This window comes from Sabethes cyaneus, chromosome 1 (assembly GCF_943734655.1).
Source record: "Sabethes cyaneus chromosome 1, idSabCyanKW18_F2, whole genome shotgun sequence".
NCBI lineage: Eukaryota > Metazoa > Arthropoda > Insecta > Diptera > Culicidae > Sabethes > Sabethes cyaneus.
In genome coordinates, this window is record NC_071353.1 from 130596101 (window position 1) to 130617937 (window position 21837).

A 21837-nucleotide genomic window follows, 5' to 3' on the forward strand; every position below is an offset into this window, starting at 1 on the left:
CATGAACACATCAACCACTTTCAATTCATCACCGTCAATAATTACTGTCCGTGGGAGACAAACGTTGTTTTTGCTGGAGTCTCTTACTGCCATATTTTGCAACATATTTTAATTTGTAACCTAACCTTACTAGCCTTCGTTTTTAGTCTGGCGTAGGTTGCCTCCTCCGTCCCAAGGTTTCCAGTAATGATATCAATAAGGTCTCCACAATGCAAACGTAGTACATTACTAGCTCTGGGATAGCTTTGATCAGCCAGTTTTTCCGGAAAACCCTTCTCGTGCTTTATCTGCCATAGTTATTCGCACTCGACTGTATCGTATGCTGCCCTGAAATCCACAAAAATATGATGCGTGGGCATGTTGTACTCCGGACATATCTGGAAATTTATCGGAGTGTGGAAACTATATCCATAGTAGCACGGGTACCTATAAAAGTCGCTTGGTACTACCCTAGGAACTCTATTGGTGTTAGACCACGTTGCAAGATCTGGGAGAGCGCCTAATAATCAGCATTGATCAGTTGTTGCCGTAGTAATTACGGTAATCGAGCCGATTGCCCTTTTTGTAGATGTAGTTTCTCCTTCTCTCTGGAACTCCTGCAAATAATCCAATATAGTGCCGTTACTAGTGGTTTCTTACCTTGAAGAGTTCTGTCGTTAGTCAGTCCTTACCGGCGGCGGCTCTATTAGGCTTCAGCTGTCCGATTTCTCGCATGGCCTGTTGACGATCTTGCGCTCGTTCGTGATCAGGTTTCCGTCCTCATCTCTATACATGGCAAGGTGCGGCGTATAGCCCTTACCAGATTGGTTCACCTGCCTCGTAGAATTTGCGCGTCTCTCTTCTGACGCTTTTTTCTTCTCAACTTCGTGGTCAACTGCTTCAGTCGGGGACAATTATAACTACTTTGTCGATACTTGACCAAATTCTTCTCCGTTTTTTAAGCTGTTGGATTCATCAGCATGGTCTGGTGGCTTTTCCCGTCAAACTAGTCATTTTGTGAACTCGGGGTTGTTACGTCTGTTAAAACACTTAATTCCACATAGCATGGTTGGACTTCATTCAGTGGCTTCGCATATCCGCATAGTTAAGAGCAGTTTCCGCGCTTTCAGATGCTCTAATGTTTAGCCGAGGAGGACGATTATCTCATGAATTGTATACCGTGAATAGTTTTGAGTGCATATGTACCGGTACAGGGTAATGGTTCGAGTCAATGTCCGCACCTCGTAAGGAGCGTATGCTGATGATCTCCGAGAAAACCGTTCGTCGACAAGAACGCGGTCGATTTAGTTCGTTGTTCGTTGGTTAGTTTCTCTGAGCGATTTGAAAATCACTCGAAAGGCTTGTGAATATCCTCGGGTCTCGAGAAGTTGCGAAGATGCACCATTGCCCTTCATCATTCGTGTTGATTTGCATAATGTGAGGTCGCGTCAGTTACCGGTCTATACATCGCTTCCCTACCAACCTGGGCGTTCATATACGCGGTGTCGTCAAATCTAGCTTCGTGAGGTCAGTGTACGTTGACGATGCTGCAGTAGACGAAACGACCGTTTATTCTCAACAGAAACATCCTCTCGAAACATCCACACCTTCCAGTCCAAAACGCGATTCTGCATCCTGCCCAACACTACAAAACCTGTTCTCCACTTATTGGAGGTTTCACTGCGCTGGTAAAAATGACCGTTGCCACTTCGGATACTCCAAACTTTCTCGCCATTGCGCCAGATATCCTACTGTGAAAGTATTCAATGATCTACAGTTCCAGGTACGAAGTTTCAAGTACCAAACGTCAAGCCATTGAGTGCCGCCTCTGACATATGAAAAGACATCCAAGATTGGCAAGGCTATTGTTCGCTATCCAAAAACATTCGCATGAGTTCTTTCTTTCCTGTCGCCGTACGACCTTAGTTTCCATTGGGACTGGTCACCCGATAACCCCTAAGGTTGCTCTTATCCCGGCTGGTACCACGAGGATGTAGGAATAGAAGTTGCTGAATGAGAGGCTTAGTATGGTCTTATACCTAGAGATACGCAGTACCTACAATATGGATCTTTGAAATACCATGCAAATCTTGGGATAAAACTCAGCTGTTGGGTTGTTTTGGAAAACATAGCGGAGCGAGTTGTGTTGAAATAAAGCTTTATTAACGAGACCAATGCTCATCGTTGACTTGTTCGACCCTTCTGAGAACCTGCCTATCAATGTTTTCGAACATTATTGGGTTGACAATATGATGGGTGTCAAGCTGACATTTGCGTTACTTGCGATGAGTCGAATCTCGCAACGCCCGTAGACAAAAAGATCCAAAAGCTTTATCCAGAAGTCAATGGATGGTACAGCTGGAAATATCAGCTCGCCTGCGTACTTACTTACTTTAGTGGCAACGGTCCGTTACCGATCCTGCGCCGAACGAATTATGGTTCTCCAGTACCGTCGGTCCTGGGCTGCCGTTCTCCAATCCTCACGAACACCAGCTGAACGTGCATCGTCTTCGACAGCACACACCCAACGGGTGCGGGGTTTACCTCTGAGTCTACGGCCTATTCCTGGTTCTCTGCTGAAAATAGTTTTGGCTACTCTTTCATCGGGCATTCTGGCCACGTGTCCAGCCCGCCGCAGCCTGTCACATTGCACTACCTTCACTATATCAGCATATTTGTATACTTGGTACAGCTCGTGATCCGTGCGTCTGCGCCACACTCCATTTTCCATTTTGTCACCAAGTATAGATCGCAGAATTTTACTCTCTAAAACCCCAAGCACTCGTCGATCAGCTTCCTTTAGCGTCCATGATTCGTGTCCGTAAAGGGCCACCGGGAGGATGAGTGTTCTGTAGAGCGCCAGTTTTGTGCGAATTTGCAAACTACGGGACTTCAGCTGGCTACGTAATCTATAGAAAGCCCGATTCGTGGCTGCAACTCGTCGTTTCACTTCGCGGCTTACATCGTTGTCACATGTCACGTGTGTACCAAGGTATATAAATTCCTCCACTACTTCATATCCTTCCCTATCTAACTCCACTTCGGCACCAACACCACTTGAGCTCCCACGTTCCCTACCAGCAACCATGTACTTCGTTTTGGCGGTGTTAATGGTAAGTCCCAATCTCGCCGCTTCCCTTTTAAAGGGTCTGAAGGCCTCTTCCACTGCTCTACGGTTGATTCCGATGATATCGACGTCATCCACAATCGCCCGCGTACTCCAACTTATATTCATTAACCAGCAGTAATACCACGTCGCTAAAGTACAACAAAAAAGTAGTGTGTCCTTATTGCTACTCTGTGGTACTTTCGGTTTACTTGACAATTTGGGAAGGAACGACATTAATTGAGTACTCTATAAAATATTGCGTTGTACTAAGTTTGAAAAGTTTTCGTAAATGTGTTCGATGGTCTATAATGGTTCAACGCTACTCTCAAATATATAAATTTAAGCCACTTTTATGGAAACAAGTCTTGATTTTAGAGAGTTGGCAGTAAATTTGGTTAGAATTTCTAGATAAAGCGTAAATTTTTATGATAATATTCTATTTATGGTTCCTTGTGGTAGATTATCCTAAATTTATTTTAGAAATATTCGAGAAAATGTTGCCCCCTACGATAAAACTGAACCTTGTCGTGGTGTAGGGCTTTTTAACTAATCAGTAAATGAACAGCGGTCACGTTTACTTCTGAATGTGGGTATATATCAAAATACTTTTGTGATTTCAAGTGGGACTCGGGGTAAAAATTTACCAAATGTGATTGTTGCGTTGTTCAGAAAGTGCTTTTATTCCGTTTAAGAATAAGGCCAGTATGGGGATCTCTGACAATAGATGAAGTTTTCTGGGATTCATCCCTATTTATAGCAACTGTCACAAATATCTCCGAAAAATGTCGGATTGATTCAGTTGGTCGGGGGCTTAGGGTTAGTAAGGGGATGTAAGCGGGATACCAGATCCGATTGGATGCCGAGGGACCACTCTGTAATGATTACGGGTAATAGCACTTCTTAGGTAGCAGATGGGAAAATTAGGTCAATTCGTGTCGCGTGTTCAAGTTTCGGCTAGGCGGTGCTGCTAGATAGAGTAGGATTTTTGCACTGGCCCCGTGGCTGTCCTGAGCTCTGATGGCTGCCCGCGGGCTCTGTCTATGGGAAGGGGTCGAGTCTTAAAGAGACGTTTAAGCCCAGAGCTTTACAGCACTTTGGTCTCAGCGGGCGAGTCTCTATATTTTGAAGCTTCTGTCGACTACCGCGAACGTCCAGCTTGTGCTGCGCTCAATTTACTTTGTATCGTGGGAATGCATTGTGAAGGGGATGAAAGATTAAATTTGCCCTGATAAGTTGATCCGAGTTGCTCCGAAATTTGTCTTATCTATTGGTTCATTTGTGGTTGTTTGTGTTGGAAAACTAAAAGCGGGCGCGCGGGAAGACCAGTGTCAGGCGGGGCTGACGAATTCTCCACTTCTTCACTATACCGCGTATTGCAACTCGAGTGGTACAAAAAGTCCAAAGCACATTTACAAATTCGATCTATTATTTTTCTTCTCATCATCATCATTATCGTCATCATCGTCATCATCATCATTATCATCATCATCGTCATCATCATCATTATATTTAAAATATGACATTCCGGCCTTTGGCAGAGAGATCTTAGAGTCAGTTCGTGGAGTCCGCGCAGGGCCGAAACGCCTCCGCCTGCGGGTATAGGCGTGACGGCTATGCTTGGGGCTCTACCTGTGTTTTAGTGGGCGCCAGTGCCTGTCTCGTCAGGTAGAACTGATGTTTGAGGTCTCCCTGACACTTTGTTGACAACACAAAAGGGCCCAGCGCAGAGTTTTATACGCTATTAAGCGACCAGTTGGATAACCCGAAAAAAAGGAAAAAAAGGAAAAAGAAATATTCGAGAAATTGTTGCCACTAATGGTTTTTGGGGTAAACGGGGAGTGGCAATCACATTGCCTACACCAATTTTTTCAATTTTCCAGCCGGTCTCAATCGCCGGAGGAGACGGTAGAAGAAAGAAATAAACCAAGGCTATTTATAGTATCCGTACAGGATGGGACAAGACGTGAATGGGTAAGAACAGAAAAATAGGCAAGGGAGAGTAATTGAAGCAATACATCATTGCTTCATTGACCCTTCCTTACCTAAATTCCCGCTCTTTGCCAAAGAGTCTTTGGCGTTCACGTCTTTTCCCATTCTGTATGGATACTATAAAAACTTTTGTTTTATTACTTTTTTCTATCATTCCATCTGTCGATTGTAAAAACTAACATTTTAAAAAGACGTCGGATCGTCAGCAAATACTCGCGGCCTGCAGCCATCTCACCCTGAATCATAACGGCCATTTGGTCATAAAATGACATTTGAGAAATTGTGTCAAATGGCCGTTATGCCAAATATAGATTACTGACATTTCCCGCCAGCACAGTTCGACTATATTTTGTAGTCTTTATCAAGGATCTCTACGATATATTGGGTGTTAGATTTGTTCTGATGTAATGAGACTGACGGCTGTAAAAATAAAATAAATAAATGTAAATTTACCGGCTGGTAAAAATAAAATAAAAAATCATGAAAATTTGTTTTTTCGATGTTGGTGTACCATTTATTTCACGATTAGAAACGTGTTGAAAAAATAGTTCCCACTTCTTGATAAACTTCATGCATTTTGGATTCAAATTATGTGAAGGCTCGATTTGCCTCTATGCATCTAACCTTAAACCGTTTTTCTGTGATGCGATACGAGATGACAGTTTTATCCTCCAATAACAAGTTAAGTGCTCAAAGCGTATAGCAAATCGTAGAGAAGCGAATTTTATTTCTACGAAATTATACGGCGAATCGTGAGAACTGTCAAAACAAACCATCTATTAGTGCATGTATTCACTAAATATAGTTCAACAGATTCCGCACGATAATTTAAACACAGACATCTTGTTGCTACAGCAGTTGTTGTGTTGACCCTTAAGGAGGTCGAGTACATTCCTGCAAATTTATGATTGATCAATCACGTGTCGACTGTACCTATCTAATAGTAGGTCTGTCGCATTGCGCCGTATTGCTGCAACACCGAAGCTATTGGGTAACCCTTTACTGTCAAAAGAGTTGATAGTATACAATTTCGCCAAACCGTCCAGCTGAAATAATTTGATGTTTCAGGGCTGAGCTATCAATAGTTTAAAAGCCACATCACCCGAGCAATGATGAAGAGCAAACTGAAAACTACTGATTTTATGGTGTTTGTGTTATCGTTTCGCACCAGCTTTCAAGCTGCTATGGACATTGGATGCAGTCCGAGTTTTTAAATTAGAAGAATAATTTCGAATTACAATTTACTGCATTGAATCAAAGGTCGATAAAATGCTTTTAATTTTTAAAATCGCGAAACAATCTGAAACTCTTTTACTGTACAACTTTTCTCGAGTAGACAACAAACGTATTTGCAAACTCGCGCGCAATCCGAGAAACATGTGCGCATTCCGTGATCTCTCCTGGCCCAGGCTAGGTATGTTTAGACACACTGTTGCGGTGTGTCGCCTCGGCTCCACAGTTGCACTGGTGGCAGCAACTGGAATGTGTTTTTCATCTGATAGGCTGCATTTAGCGTATACCTACAAGGTATGTGCCTCTAATCTTAATAGCTTCGCTTCGAGCCTCTAGCTTGTTGCTGCAGCACCTGACTCTTTGAAACCACAGTTTGCAACCGAACGCGGACCAATCGACTAGCGATAGATTCCGAAAGTGATTGTCCTCGCCGCGCAGTGCGGCGGCGGGTACCAGACACAGGGCGACATTCGCCGCGAGAGGGAAATCGATCCGAGCAATTTTCCTCCCAGTACGGTCACGATTTTTCCTTCGACAGTTTGCCGTCGATAATCGTCGCATGAAGATGGATTCACTGTGGATGTAAAAAGTGAGTGCAAAACTAAGAGCAGCAGTCAGTCGACTGCATTCTCTAGCCAAGATGCCGGAGTTTGACGACACGTTCCTGTTTGATTGTGCCAAATTCGAGCGGAAAAAGTGGAAATCGTACAATATTAGTTTGCGACCGAGCAGTATAGTGTTGAAAAGTGTGAGCAGCTTTAGTCCTAATAGCGGTAGTAGTAAGAATAATAAAAATTACATAGAAGATGGTGATTTAATTGTGGGTGCTTTGAGGCCCATCAGTGACCCAGCCGATTTGAGTCCGACGGTGGTGGTAAAGAAACGTAGCCATCCACAGCGAAATGTGGCGGTTAACTATCTGTACAGCAGTGTGAATCCTATTCGGGAGAAGATCCTCGGGTACAATTTCAAAAGGCACTCGTATACCTGTTCATCACCAGAGTCACCGGGGAGTAGCAGCAGCAGCAGCAGCAGCCCCGGGCTGTCAGGAGCAACGGTTCCAACTTTCGGAGCATGTAAGTGCCAGTGTTGTTCAACATGGTAAATTTATTAACACCTTTGAGAATGAAACTACATTATCGCGTCACGTTTGTTTGCATCATTGCACAGCGGATGGGCTATGGGACGGGTTTGGCAACTAACGTTGGTGGAAGCTGTGTTTGATAGCAGCAGCAGCATTCGTGACATGGGAAAGTTTTTACCTTGCCGCTGGACCAAGAGGCTAAACTAATAAGGATCGGTTGGCTGCGGTGGAGGTTGAAAGTTGTATTGCTAAATGAAAAACACGATAATTGGTATTGATCCACTTTTGGCGCACCCCATCCCATCGCTTGGCGAGGGCCCGCCAACGTATGGATTTGAAATCGATGAAAAATATAGTGGAAATAAGAAATTTGAGAATGATAGAAAAAACGATAAACAAGAATAAAAATTCGCAATGTCATCCAATTAATTACATTTGTTTGGTTTTAAATCAAATTTTCGGCAAAAAGGAATCAGAAATATCTGTTTTCATGTGGATAAAAATAAAACGCCACGCGTCTCCATTGTATTATCGCAACTTTAATTCTTTTTTTGTGAAAAGTTAACTGGATGAACTAGAAAATTTCGATATAGAGACCAAAAACCTATTGGGTTGTTGGTAGGCGGGAATCTAGCAGATCGAGAGATTGCCGGTCAAGTGTGATACTTCTACACCACCACCTATTAGGTAGTGTAACATCTAGTTTTGTTGCGGTCTTGTAATCTTACCAACACACTTATTTAGTGAGAATATTGTTTTTGTGTGGCTGCTCTTATTTCAGCCGCACAGAAGATAAATGTTTATCTACTCGATCGATGCGATGCGATGAAAAATGAATATTTTTGATAAACTTTTGTAATCATTAATTGCTCTAAGATTTTTGAAATCATTATAAATGATGAGCTATTCATAAGCTGCAAACACTGCATGTCGTCAGAACAACACGGTTTCTAAGCCAAACGTTCGACAACCACTAACTTAGTGCAATTCTGCTCAACATGCTTGCTGCACATGAGTGCTGGTGCAAAAATTGATGCGGACGCACCGATTTGAATGCGGTTTTTAATCGTGGTAATTTCGGAATTCTTTTGACAAATCTAGAATCACTAGGAATGTTGCCTGCTCTTGGTGAAGGCTTCGATCTTACCGGATAGACCGCACACTTTTCGTGAAAATTGGATAGCGACTTTAAGTACAATACCTAAGAAGTACCGCAAGGTAGTAATCTAGGACCAACGCTCTTTACGTTTATTTGTTTCATTAATGACATATCGCTGCCATTTCCGGTTGGTTACCGAAAAATTTATGCAGGTGATGCAGTGATCGCTGAACGATTACTGAAGAATTCGTTTCTTACTTACTTCTACAGGCAGAGAGCCAGTGTGACTCTTGCCGTATCAAGAATTACTCTCCACTGTACCCGGTCTTGGGCTACTCGTCGCCAGTTCGATAAGTGTCTCGACACACAATAGTCTGCTTCAATCTGGTCAAGCCATCTAGCCCGTTGGGCCTCTATTCATGGTGCCGGTGGGGTTCACTGCACAGTCGTCCGACATTCTTGCGACTAGGTCAGTTCACCGTAGTCTCCCAACTTTCGCTAGGCGTACGTTGGGAATCTCTCCAAGTAGTATCTACAACTCGTGCTTCATACGCCTACGCCACTCTTCATTATCTGTTTGTACTCCACCAAAAATAGTCCGCAACACCTTTTGTTCAAGTACAGCAAGTGCACGTATATCTTCCGTAAGCAAAGTTTCTGTCTCCAGTCCGTAGAGGACTACATCGTCAACTTTGTGCGGTGGCGTAAGTTGCTTGATCGAATATTTTTGCAGAGGGAAAAGTAAGGCTCCACATTCGGTTTGAATGCGTCGCTGAATCTCCTTACTTGCATTATTGGCGGGAATGACCAAAGCAATGCAAAGTCACGAGTATAAACTCCTTAAGAACTTGACCCTTCTTTATCGACAGACTTCGCAGCCGGTTATTAGAGTACAGGAAAACTACGAGTCTAGTGTAAAGATCCTATTGACTGAATAGCGGCACCGACCAGTCGAGATTCGAACCAACGATGACTGGCTTGTTAGACCAGCATCGTACACCGGAGCTAACTGGGTGGGTGATGACCAGAGATCCCAAATATACACACTCATCACCCAACTCTAGTTCATCGCCGTCAATAGTCACTGGAGCACGCTATGTCCGAGGGCATAGAGAAGCGGCACTGCCAGGGGGATTGATCAATCCGTACAAAACTTTGAGAAATTGAATGTGGTGTCGGAATGAGCAATAATACCAAATTTGGTTGAAATTGGAGGTGGTCGATTACAACGGGTAATATCACTGGATATCACTGGATAATATCACCCCAATATAAACTTAAAAATTGAATTTGTCAAAAAACCTAACATAGAATATTTTAAGACCTTTTTTAAATTAATCGTTTCGACCAATACTAACATCCTGTGAAGAGAAATCTGAGGTGCATCAAAGTTAAATAATAAGTGCCCTCGGACATAGCGTGTGGAGCCTCTTACTTACTTTACTTATGTGTCCATGTCCGCCGGTCCGGCAGAACAAAGGGATGAAATCAGAGATCTCCACTGCTGACGGTTACCCGCCATGGCTTTTACCTGTCGCCAGGACAGGTTCTCGTCTACAGCCCGGATGTCGTTGGCTAAGCTCCGTCGCCATGAGCCTCTGGGTCTGCCTCTTCTACGCTGTCCTTGTGGATTCCAGTCGAGTGCTGCTCTGCAAACCTCGTTCGCTCCTTTCCTCAAGGTGTGTCCGATCCACTTCCACCTACGCTCACGAATTTCTGTGGCTATCGGCCGTTGATGACACCGACGATGGAGTTCCCCATTGGATATCCAATTATCAGGCCACCAGGCACGAATAATATATCGCAGGCACCGGTTAATGAATACCTGCAGTTTTTGCGTTGTCTCCGCTGAGACGCACCACGTTTCGCAGGCATACAGCAGTACGGATTTAACGTTTGAATTAAAGATTCGGGTTTTCGTACGTAGAGTGATCTGGTTTGAGCGCCAAATGTTTCGCAGACCTGCAAAGGCACCCCTGGCCTTCCTGATCCGTGTGGCTATATCAGTCTTGGTACCACCATCGGGCGTTGTTTGGCTACCAAGATATTGAAAGACGGCTACCTGCTCAACTTGTTGTCCCGCTACTGTAAAGTTGGTTGAATTGTCAGTGTTCACTACCATAGACTTAGTTTTCGCTACATTGACTGTGAGACCTGCTGCCTGGGAGCTCTCGGAGAGGTCGTCTAACTTGCTCTGCATATCGTTTCGGCGTTGTGCGAGCAAAACAATGTCGTCGGCTAGGTCGAGGTCATTTAGCTGCTCCATCGTTAGAGGATTCCAAGGCAATCCTCGATTTGGTCTACTGTCAATTGCTCCAACTAATATCTCATCCATAACGATGAGAAACAGAAGCGGTGATAAAATGCAGCCCTGTCTCACGCCAGCAGTAATCCTTATGGGGTCGGACAAGACGCCGTCGTGCAAAACCTTGCACGAGAACGCCTCGTACTGAGCCTCGATGAGATGGACTAGCTTATCTGGAACTCCTCTACGCCTAAGTGCGCCCCAGATGTTTTCGTGATTGAGTCGGTCGAACGCCTTTTCGAAGTCAACGAACACCAGCAGAAGAGAGTCCTGGAATTCGTTGATTTGCTCCAATATAATGCGGAGCGTTGTGATATGGTCTACACATGATCGGCCAGCACGGAATCCAGCTTGCTGCCGCCGGAGAGTAGCGTCGATCTTCTCCTGAATCCGGTTGAGGATTACCTTACAGAGTACTTTGAGAGTAATACAGAGCAACGTGATGCCACGCCAGTTACCGCATTCCGTTAGGTCTCCTTTCTTAGGGACTTTGACCAATATGCCCTGCATCCAGTCCACCGGAAAAGTTGCGGTTTCCCAAATATTGCTGAAAAGCTGATGCATCATCTGTGCTGACAAAGATGGGTCAGCTTTGAGCATTTCGGCTGAAATACGATCTATCCCTGGCGCTCTATTGGATTTCATACTCTTGATGGCAGCTACAATTTCATCCAGCGATGGCGCCTCCGAGTTCACGCGATTTATTCGACGAACTGTAGGCGTCGTACGCTGCTGGTTTTGTTGGTCTCTGACATTTGAAACTCGGAAGAGTTGTTCAAAATGTTCAGTCCATCGCTTAAGCTGTTCTGTACGGTCAGTCAATAGCTGACCAGCTCTGTCCTTTAGCGGCATCTTTGTATTCATCCTGGCACCACTAAGGCGGCGAGAAATATCGTACAACAAACGGATATCACCATTGGCGGCGGCGGTTTCTCCTTGTTCGGCTAGGGAGTTAGTCCAGGCTCTCTTGTCCCGCCTACAAGCACGTTTAACAGCCCTCTCCAGTTCGGCGTATCGTTGACGGGCAGCTGTCTTAGCCGATCTGGTCCGCGCTCGCTCAATGCCGGCTTTCGCCTCTCTCCGCACGTCGATCTTCCTCCAAGTTTCATCCGAAATCCACTCCCTCCGCCCACTGCGCGCTTTGCCGAGGGTTTCATCACTGGTCGTGATGAAGGCGTTCTTGATGCCGGTCCATTGCTCTTCGACGGTTCCACCAGATGGCAACTCCGAGGCTCGAGATTCAAGTTGTTCAACAAAGGCCCTTTTCACCTCAGGATTCTCCAATCGGCGGACGTCGTAGCGGCACCCAACTTTCTCCTCCCGTCGTTGGACACGTGCGACGCGCAGACGTATCTCAGCGATAACAAGATGATGGTCGGATGCAATGTCAGCGCTGCGTTTGTTGCGTACATCAAGAAGGCTCCTTCTCCATTTCCGGCTGATGCAGATGTGGTCGATTTGGTTTTCTGTTCGGCCGTCGCGGGAAACCCACGTGACTTTATGTACTGGTCTATGGGGGAAGAGCGATCCACCAATGACCATGTCGTTATTACCACAGAATTCTGTAAACAGCTCCCCGTTTTCGCTCATCTCTCCTAGGCCATGGCGTCCCATGACGCGTTCAAGGTCCGCGTTGTTTGGGCCAATCTTCGCGTTGAAGTCGCCCATGTGAATTTGGATGTCCCCCTTCGGGATTTTCTCAACCACGCTGTTCAGCTGGCTGTAAAAGCTCTCTTTCTCCTGCAGGTCGGCAGCATCTGTTGGCGCATAGCACTGGATTGCCGTAAGGTTCCTAACCCGTGTTCTAAATCTGGCAACGATTATTCGCTCATTTATTGGTTCCCACTTCATCAGGGCCGCATGTGCCCCTGGGCTCAGTAGGAATCCAACTCCTCTTTCTCGAGTAGCATTTTCACCTCGTATGCCAGAGTAGAGCAAGACTTGCCCGGATGATGTCCTGTGTTCGCCAGTACCCGGCCAGCGGACCTCGCTCAGCCCCAGGATTTCAAGCTTCAGGCGGCTAGCTTCCCTTGCAAGTTGAGCCAGCTTGCCCTGCTGGGCAAGGGTCAGTATATTCCATGTTCCGATTCGTGTCCGTGTTTTCATGCTAAAGGTCGTTGCCAATAATCCGGAGAGATTTCTTCTTTCATTTTCATTAACTTTTTGTGTGTTCTGGTACAGTAGGCTGTTAACCTAAGGTCCTTATCCCGCTTATGGGGCTGCCATCTTAATGTGGGCGGGAGCCACTGTGCCCCCTTTCCTGTTAGCATACGACAACCGAAGTTGCGTACCCCAGCCGGCACCTCGTGGAGGTAGGAATAGGAGTTAATGAACAGAGGTTATGGAATGCACATGTTCACCCTTTGCCAGCCGTGTGGAGCCTCTGTCTATCATATATTTGGTTTTCGACGCATTGATTAGTAGCTCCATCTTCCTAGCCTCCGTTTTTAGTTTGGTGTAGGTTTTTCCGCTGTCCTATAGTTTCTAGTAAGGATGTCGAGGTTGTTTGCGAAAGCTAGGAGTTGGCTACTCTTGCTGAAGATCTTCCCTCTCGTTTCGATGCCTGCTCGCCAGGTCACACCGTCAATAGGGATGTTAAATAACATACAGAACAATAAGAAAATGAACAAAAGTTACGATTAAAATTCGATTTGAAATTTAAGTCCAATTTTTCGATTATTTTTAAAGTAGAACTACGTTTTTGTTTTCTATACACTGAAGTCTTTTTTTACACGGAATGTTTTTGTCTACTACTTAAGAACGGTGCAACTTAGGGACCATTTACAAACTAAGTAACGAATGTCGGGCCACTCCCAAATGTATTGAGAAATAAATAAATGGTTCCTAAGTTGTCCCGTTCTTAATACTCGAAAAAACAAACCGTGTAAAAAAGTACTTGAGTGTATTGGGGTGCTTTTTAAAAGTACGGGCAATGAACATGTATCGAAACGTGATTATGTTTTGCAGGCTTATAACTCAGTCATTTTTCAATGGATTTTAAGGATATTTACATCAATCGAATGTGATATCTGACCAAACATCCACTAATAGCCACTCACTTAACTGTCTTATGACACATTCCACGCACTTGTAAAGTCCTAGTAAAGAGTGGGACAATGTCCGATGAGGAGTCCCGTGATTGTGCGCAGTTCCCTACGCGTTAAGGTACGTAGTTTGTTAACTACTGCAGGGTCTGGGTAGATAAACTGTTTAGCTTGTCTACAGCCCTGCGCTTTGTACCAACTAATAACCCGCGACGGTAAGTTTATACACTTGTGAATTCAAGCACCTCGCCATTGGAAAAAAGTAACAAGGCTTTCCCGTATAATAAGAAAAGATTTATTCGTTTCGATTAATCCTAGACCAAATAGATGTCCTGAAAGTAAACATTGTTGTGAAAGTTTGAACCTACCCTTTCTCTTCAGCCGATTTTATAATTTGAACATTGAAGCTCGACCAAATTGATGTCCTGAACGTAAAATGAGCTCGTAGAAAAGAGCAACCATCCTTTCCCCTCAACCGATTATGTCGATCATTCTAAGAATATACTTGAAACTGAATTCTTGTATGAAAACGTGGTAGAAAATGAGGAATATTCGTGCATGTGATGTGACGTTGCAATTTTCAGAGCGAAGAATCAAAGAATCGCTCAACGATCTGCGTCAGTTAGTTGCTTGCATTTTTTTACATACTTTAGGCTGTGTTGCTATAATGTATGAAAATAACCAAAAAGCAAAGTGCCAAGAATCTTGTTTTAAGCTACAGAGAATATTAGTTAATTAATGATCTTTTATCTGGCATAATTTTGAACTGTATGCAGTGGTTTAATTAGTGTATTTGGAAACTCTGGAAATAAGTAGTTGACAGAAATGATGTGCAAATTGTTAATAATGTTATTTGAAGGCAGGAATATTATATAGTAAATAATTTGTGAAACAAACCGTTTAACATTGTTAAAAAGCCATGTTGTAAATGAATGTTAACTACATTCGTAGTTCTACGTAAACGCGTCCGTGTCCCTAACACAGACCTTGATACTTTTTGCAACAAAGGAAAGCAAAACCTTGGGAGTAAGCGTTTTTGAGACTTGACCTTTCTTTATCTGTATACTTCGGAGCCGCAGCCGGGCTACTGACTAGTCGAGGTTCGAATATACGACGGCTGACTTCTTACACCAGTACCGTGCCACGAAGCTAACTGGGCGGTATTGCAGCATTTGGAAGCTATATATCGCTGATAATATGGCGAAGGTTGTCGTTTAAAGCGTCAATCATTTACGGTTTACGATTTAAGATCGTAACATCTTTGGAGTCAGTTTAGTGGTTTATTGCGAGAAATTATTCGTTCGTCGAACATTTCTTTCAATACATCAACAATGGCACGCATGGAATGTTGCATCGTCTTGTTGAAACTACTGCCCGTCCACATTAAGGACACTCAATTGTTGTTCTTATTCTTTGCAGTTTCTAATACAGTAACTCAATATTGCCAACCTGAAACCAACGATTCGAGCGAAGCAATTTAATTACGTTCGTGTTCATGTTGTTCTCTACATTCATTCATTCTCAAAAGTAATGAATGTGATCCAGTGTGAATCATGCTGACAATGGGCCGTATGATAAAACGAGTTTGCTCTATTTCTTCCATAAGGTTTCCACAGGAGAAACAAAGCAAATTATTTCATTCATACGGCATAAAAAACTGAAAAGAACAATCTGTACTCAACTTTTAGAATCAAAGAAATGAGTGCGCCACTGCCTGTAGCAGTAAACATCAACTGTTAGGTTCTGAATGGTATTATTTTTGAACAAAAAAGAACCAAAATCACCGACTCTTAAAGCGTACCAATAACAGTGACTTTTCCAGGCTGGTTGCAACGGTGTTCTGACAATGAAACAAAAATTCTCTTTACTCGAAACGCGGCAGTACTGTTTATTGTCATATTGTCCATTATGCCGAACGGACTGATTTTGGTCTTTATTCTGTGTGGACATTGATCTATTGTGATACGGTAATTATCCGTGCTTGAGTGTTTTCACCTTTTTTATGCTCTTTTACTACTTTTCAACCAATCTTGCTCTTTAGTAGGAGCAAGTGTGGAGACTAGTTATAATTTACCCTTGGAGAAGGGGCCTTATTCGCACCTCGAGCAAGTACCATTCTTATAACTAGCTTCGGTTTAAGATTTCATGGTCGGTAAAGCAGAGTTCAGCACAAAGTGTAGGTGTTTTTACCTTACTACATTGCATCACCGATTTCGTTTCTAGAACCAGGTAGTGAAACAACACAGGTAACAATTTGAGTTTTATTGTATTCTTATAATGGTATTTAAGTTATATTTTGTCCTTGAAAAAGAGGCTTCTTTCGCACCTCAAGCCACTGAGTACCATTCTTGTTTCTGAAAATCTGTACAGTATGCAGGTGTTGTTCAGGTTTCACTCTATTCAAGATAAAACCGAACTAAACGCAAAACAAACTGTCAACAAAGCAAAACAAACAAATTTTAAAAAGTTATGTCAATTTAAAGCTCTATACTTTTATGAAAATACCCTTTGCCTCAATGCCGTATTACCAAAACGCAAGTGGCTTTAGGCTTATCAAGCAAACAGTAACACATGGCAGGTCGGTCTGTGCTGCGCTATGGTAGCGATTAAGCCTTACTTCAGCGGGTCGACAAATCGCCTTCTGATTGATATATTATTATAATTATTAATCAACCCTCTTCTTTCCCGGCACATGTATGACAGACCGGCTTTTGTCTCCAATGGCGATCAACACGAATAGCGCAAGACAATAGTGGATGGTTCATTATTCTGATAAATAACCGGCACTTGTAAAGCAAGACGGTCAGTTCATTGTATTAATATGATTACCGTCGTTCCTTATAAAGGACAATAGCGCTGTAGCAAAAATCTTTGCCAAACCAAAAATGTTAGAATCAATGTTTATCGCAATTCAACAGGATTGTTATACTAGCCAGGCTAGTCTTTTTTGTGCCTAAAAACCTTTCTAACTCATAAAAGTTGTAAACATACTGCCAACCAACGTTAATTTTTGCGAACTAGAAATCACGCACGTATTTATAGGACCATAAAACTTACTTGTACGATAGTAAATCCAAGTACAGAGTAGGTTGTCCTCCTTAAAAATTTTTAAGCGAATGTGACGGTCAAAACGCAATAGACTTAGGATCGTAAAACAATCATTTGTGTTGTTCAAATTTGTTACCTTTTTCCGATTTGTATTTGTCTAATGTGTTACGCCGTCCTTCCGATGTTGACCTCTATGTATCAGTTAATCGTATTAAATCAAGGTGATTGTTTTTATCCTCTTAGCAACTGTAATGAACAATCAATATAAACTGCTGTCAACGGTGTTGTGCCTTTCAAGTCATACTGCGTCATCATCAGCTGTCGTTAAGTGCACTTTATGACTTGTTAATCCAGCATATATTCCATTATATTGGATTGTAACACGACGCAGGTGAAACTTGTACCGTCCCTCGGCAACAACATACCTGAAGCAAGTGTGATAAAAACACCGGTTGTTGTTGTTATCATATTTTCGTTGCCAGATTGACGCGAAGCGAAAGAAAGATAGTCCGGCTTTAAACAAAAAAAAATCGCGAGCCGATGATGGCATCGAACGTGATCAAAATAAAGATAAAATCTTTCCGTCCAAACCGGATTGTGCTTGTGCTGTGAAGTGACGTTTGTGTGCACAAGGTACTGCGCATTCGCGTCTTCACATTCGGCAACATATTGACGGTCATGCCACAGACAATGGACCTGAAAGTTAAAACGTTCAACGCTGATGTGATGATGGGCACATTGTATTGCGTAATTTGGCGCGATTAGCCTCTAGCATTTTGCGAACTGAGGTTGTTGCTGCTGTTGTCGTTTCGCATGTTACGCGATGATTTCTGGGGACCAAGGAGAAGTCGAAATGACAATAAAATAAACAAACAAAAGTGCAATCGATTTATTTAGACATATGTGTTAAGCTTCCAGATTTTAGCAGCAAAACATGCCGAATTTTTTGATTCAGCTATTCAGCTCTGTGAACCAAATAATTTGATGGTACAAACCGCGATACAATTTAAATATTAACTATACATTATGCCATCAATAATAATCGTAGTTATAAGAAAAACTTGTAATAAACAATATCAGTCATTGGGTAAAAAAGTGCAGCCGTGATTTAAGCAAAGAGCAAAACACCTTGCTGACATTGTACGATCGGGTATTTGGCGGCAGAATGACGCCATCGCATCGTGTCGTGACTTTGCGGTAGGATCGACGGACCTGTAGTTCGTTCGTGTCAAGGCAGTACAATTTCTCCAGTGACAGCAACCAACAGAGGAAACAACAATTCAAACTCGGAGACTAAAAAGTGGCACTAAATGAAGTAACGGAAGGTAATGGAACAATGAGTATACGGTTGTAAGGCGTGAAATTGATTTGTGTTACCGCAGTTGGGCTCGATCTTCATCAGCGGTGTTTTTTTTTTTAATTTTAGCGACGTTTTTTAAAACATCGACAATGCGAAGATCATTAAGGTTCATCACTGAGCGAATTAGGTGAACTTTTTATTCTATCATTTTCTGTATCAAATCATGAGGCAGTTTTTTTCGCCACTAATGCGTTCTAATGTGCAGCAATTTCAGAGTAAAAATCGCGTTGTCTAGTTTTTTTTCTAACATTCCATTCACCGTTACTTTTCAATTCAGGATAGCAGAACGATGAGTTACGTATTCATTCATCGGTCACCCCAGTGATCAAGCCCCAACGGTTGCAGCAAGAAACCGCAGCAGTTCAATTGGCAGACAAACCAATAGGTTGCAAAATTTATGCGGAAAAAAAATCCACCTCCACAGAGTGCGCGCAGCGGGAGAAAGTGGCGCATCGGATTTGGATAATCGATACCCAGGCGCGACAAAATGTCACGTTTTATGCAGATCACTACCAACGAGTTTTACGGTGTCTAGGTATATTCACATTCCGTTTCAGCGTGCAGAAAACTTGTTTGTCCCCATCGTGACCAAATAAATGGAGTTGGTTTATTGCTTTTTAGTTTCGTAGTACCGGTTCCGATGGTTTGCGATTTGCGCGAATTGAGTGCGTTGTCGTAATTGAACATTTTCACGCTGTTGAAAGGTACGCTTTTTACATAAATTAAAGTTATTAAAATGAGTTAGCTAATGTTTTTTGGCAGCATTTTCTAGTCGAGAGAGGGGTAATAATTTTGTCTAAGGCAGGTTAGTAGATTCGCTCGAACCAGTAGTGTCCAGTGTATAATGAAAGCTTTAAACGTTGGCGTTGGTTTCCATTACAATTTTGACAAAATTTTATTATCATGTTTACTGCTTCTGAAAACTGACTTTTATGAGGCATTTTTATGACAGGTTTGCTGTGATATGTTTGCTCATTTATTAAGTTCTTAAGTTGGCCTCGAGGTACGGCTGCTCTAGCGATCCAGCCGTAGTATGTTCGAATCAACCCCGTAGTTGTCGTGTATTATAATAGCCAAGGTTGCAAGTCTAATAAAAACAGTATGTCAAGTTTCATACCTCCCAGTTGGTCTCGAGGTATGATGTTGGTTTATTAAGCCAGCCGTCGTATGTTCGAATCTCGACTGGGAGAGGCTATTATAGTTAATAGGATCATAGCAACTGGCCCTACAATTGTCCTGGCCTCTAACCTCCTCTAACAGCTGGCTGCGAAGTCTGTCGTATAAAAACAGAAGGTCAAGTCTCGAATGTAGCACCAAGGCTTTGCTTTTTTTGTCAAGTTTCATAAACGGAATGTAGCACCTTAAGTCTGGCTTTGCTAACTCATTTTTAAAATAGAAAATATTCCTTTTTTAGTCTCGTGTCTTCTTTACCAGCAGGTAAATATCTACTTGCTTGGCGATGGTCCGTAATCGATCCTGGTCCTCCATTATTATCCGTCTTAGGTTGCCGTTTTCCAATCCCTTCGAACACCGGCTGAAGGTGCATCGTCGTCGACAACGTGCATCTTTCGTCGGACATCCTGGTCACGTGCCTAGCCCACCGTAGCCTGTCACATTGTACTAGCCTCACTATATCACTTCGAGGTGATTCTTGCCGTATCACGAATTCCTCTTCACTGTAGTCGGTCCTGCCATCTAGCACGTTGGGCTCCTTTATTCCTGGTGTTAGTCCCGGATTCCACTGCACATATGTCCAGCATCCTTACGATGTGACCGGCCCACCGTAGTCTCCCAACTTTCGCCAGGCTTCCGTAATCAAAGTTCTGTAGCAAAGAGTTATGAACTCATCAACCATTTCCAATTCATCGCCGTCAATAGTCACTGTCCGTGGGAGGCGACCGTCGTTTTCTCTGGAGCCTCTTCCTATCTTATATTTGGTTTTCGACGCATTGGTTTGTAACCCAATTCTCCTAGTCTCCGCTTTTTGTCTGTCGTAGATTGCCTGCAGTGTCCAGAGGTATCTAGTAATGATGTTGAAGTCGGTTTGGAAGGCTAAGAGTTGGTTAATTTTGCTGAAAATCGTTTCTTTCGTTTCCATGCTCGTTCGCCGGATCACACCTTAAATAGCAATGTTGAATAACATAGAGGATAGGTCCATCTTCTTACCGCAACCCTCTGCGCGATTTGAAACACGCACGGAGCACACCACTCACTTCAGGGTAGCTTTGATCAGCCGCGTGAATTTGTCCGGAAAACCGTTGTCATGCATTATCTGCCATAGCTGCTGGCGCTCGACTGTATCGTATGCTGCCCTGAAATCTACCAATATATGATGCGTTGAAACGTTGTACCTTCGACATTTCTGGAGGATTTTTCAGAGAGTGGAAATTTGATCCGTAATAGCAAAGGTCCTCATAAAGCTCGCCTGATACTACTCTACGAATTCTCTTGCTATTGAGGATAGACCACATAACAAACTCTGGGAGAGCACCTTGCAGGCGGTATTTATTAGCATAATGCCGTCTGATCGCCCTTTTTATAGATGACATTTACCATACTTTCCATCCATTCCTCTAGTAGTTTCTCCTCCTCACAAAATCTTGAATTTATCCAGTGCCGTTGCTAGTGGTTCTCTGATATTTTTATTCTGCCGGGAGCTGGTTCTTTCGAGTGGCTCTATTATTCTTTAGTTGACCAATTGCTCACCGGAAGCCGACACACTATTCTCGTATGTATAGCCACTCCTAGGTTAACTTCCGTACCGTTTCCTTCTGTTATATCGTCATTGAGATGCCCATTGAAGAATTGCTTCCACCTGTCGCTGCCACCCCGCGCTCTTTTGCGATCAGGTTTCCGTCCTCGTTCCTACACATATCAGGTTTCCTTTACGGTATCCTTTACGAGATTGGTTTACTTACTCATAAAACTTGCGCGTCTCATCAGCCCGGTTGTTTTAGCTGTTTATGGTGTCTGCCCTCCTTCTGGTGCTTTTTCCTTCTCAACCAACACCGTGGACAACTCAATCCGCGCTCGTCGATACTTGGCCAAATTCTCCCTCGTGGCAATGCTTAGATAGCTTGTTGCTTGTTGTATGATCGGCTACATCATTTTGTGCACTCGAGTTTTTTTCCCCTAGCTCCGCGGTTGCGGCCTCGTTGACGGCCGTGCGTATCCTGCTCCATCCGTTTTCGTGGGTCGAAGCATCTAGCTCCATAGAGGAAGGTAGAGCTTTATCTAGTACGCGCGCGTAGTTCTCGGTAACTCGCTGGTTAGCTTTGAGCGCATGTGTACAGCTACTAGGTAATGATACGAGTCGATTTGGACATTCCGCAGGCAGCGTATCTTGGTGATGTCCGAGAAAAAGCGGCCATCGATGCAAATATGGTCGATTTGGTTTAATACTCGTTGATCAGGTGATCTCCTGGTGGTTTTGTGGGTATCTTTGCGAGGAAATAAAGTGCTTCTGATTACCAGGCCTCGGGAAGCTGCAAATATGATGCAAAGCAAAGCCTTGGGCTTAAATGTCATTCTAGGACTTGCCTCTTCTTTATTGACAGACTTCACTGCCGGCTATTAGAGTATAGGAC

The 21837-nt window shown here is 43.4% G+C and overlaps 1 protein-coding gene across 4 annotated transcripts in view; it reads left to right on the plus strand.

Annotated features, from left to right (window-relative positions):
- Positions 1 to 21837, plus strand: part of LOC128734931 (guanine nucleotide-releasing factor 2) — a 116232-nt gene that overhangs the window by 54594 nt on the left and 39801 nt on the right. For 3 of the 4 annotated variants that reach the window (XM_053829377.1, XM_053829460.1, XM_053829623.1), the window contains exon 2: positions 6849 to 7386. The exons of the other annotated variant lie outside the window; for it this stretch is intronic. In XM_053829377.1, the coding sequence (XP_053685352.1) occupies positions 6951 to 7386 (436 nt within the window). In that variant the 5' untranslated portion in view covers positions 6849 to 6950. The remainder of the gene's footprint in view (positions 1 to 6848; positions 7387 to 21837) is intronic. 4 annotated transcript variants of the gene reach the window in all.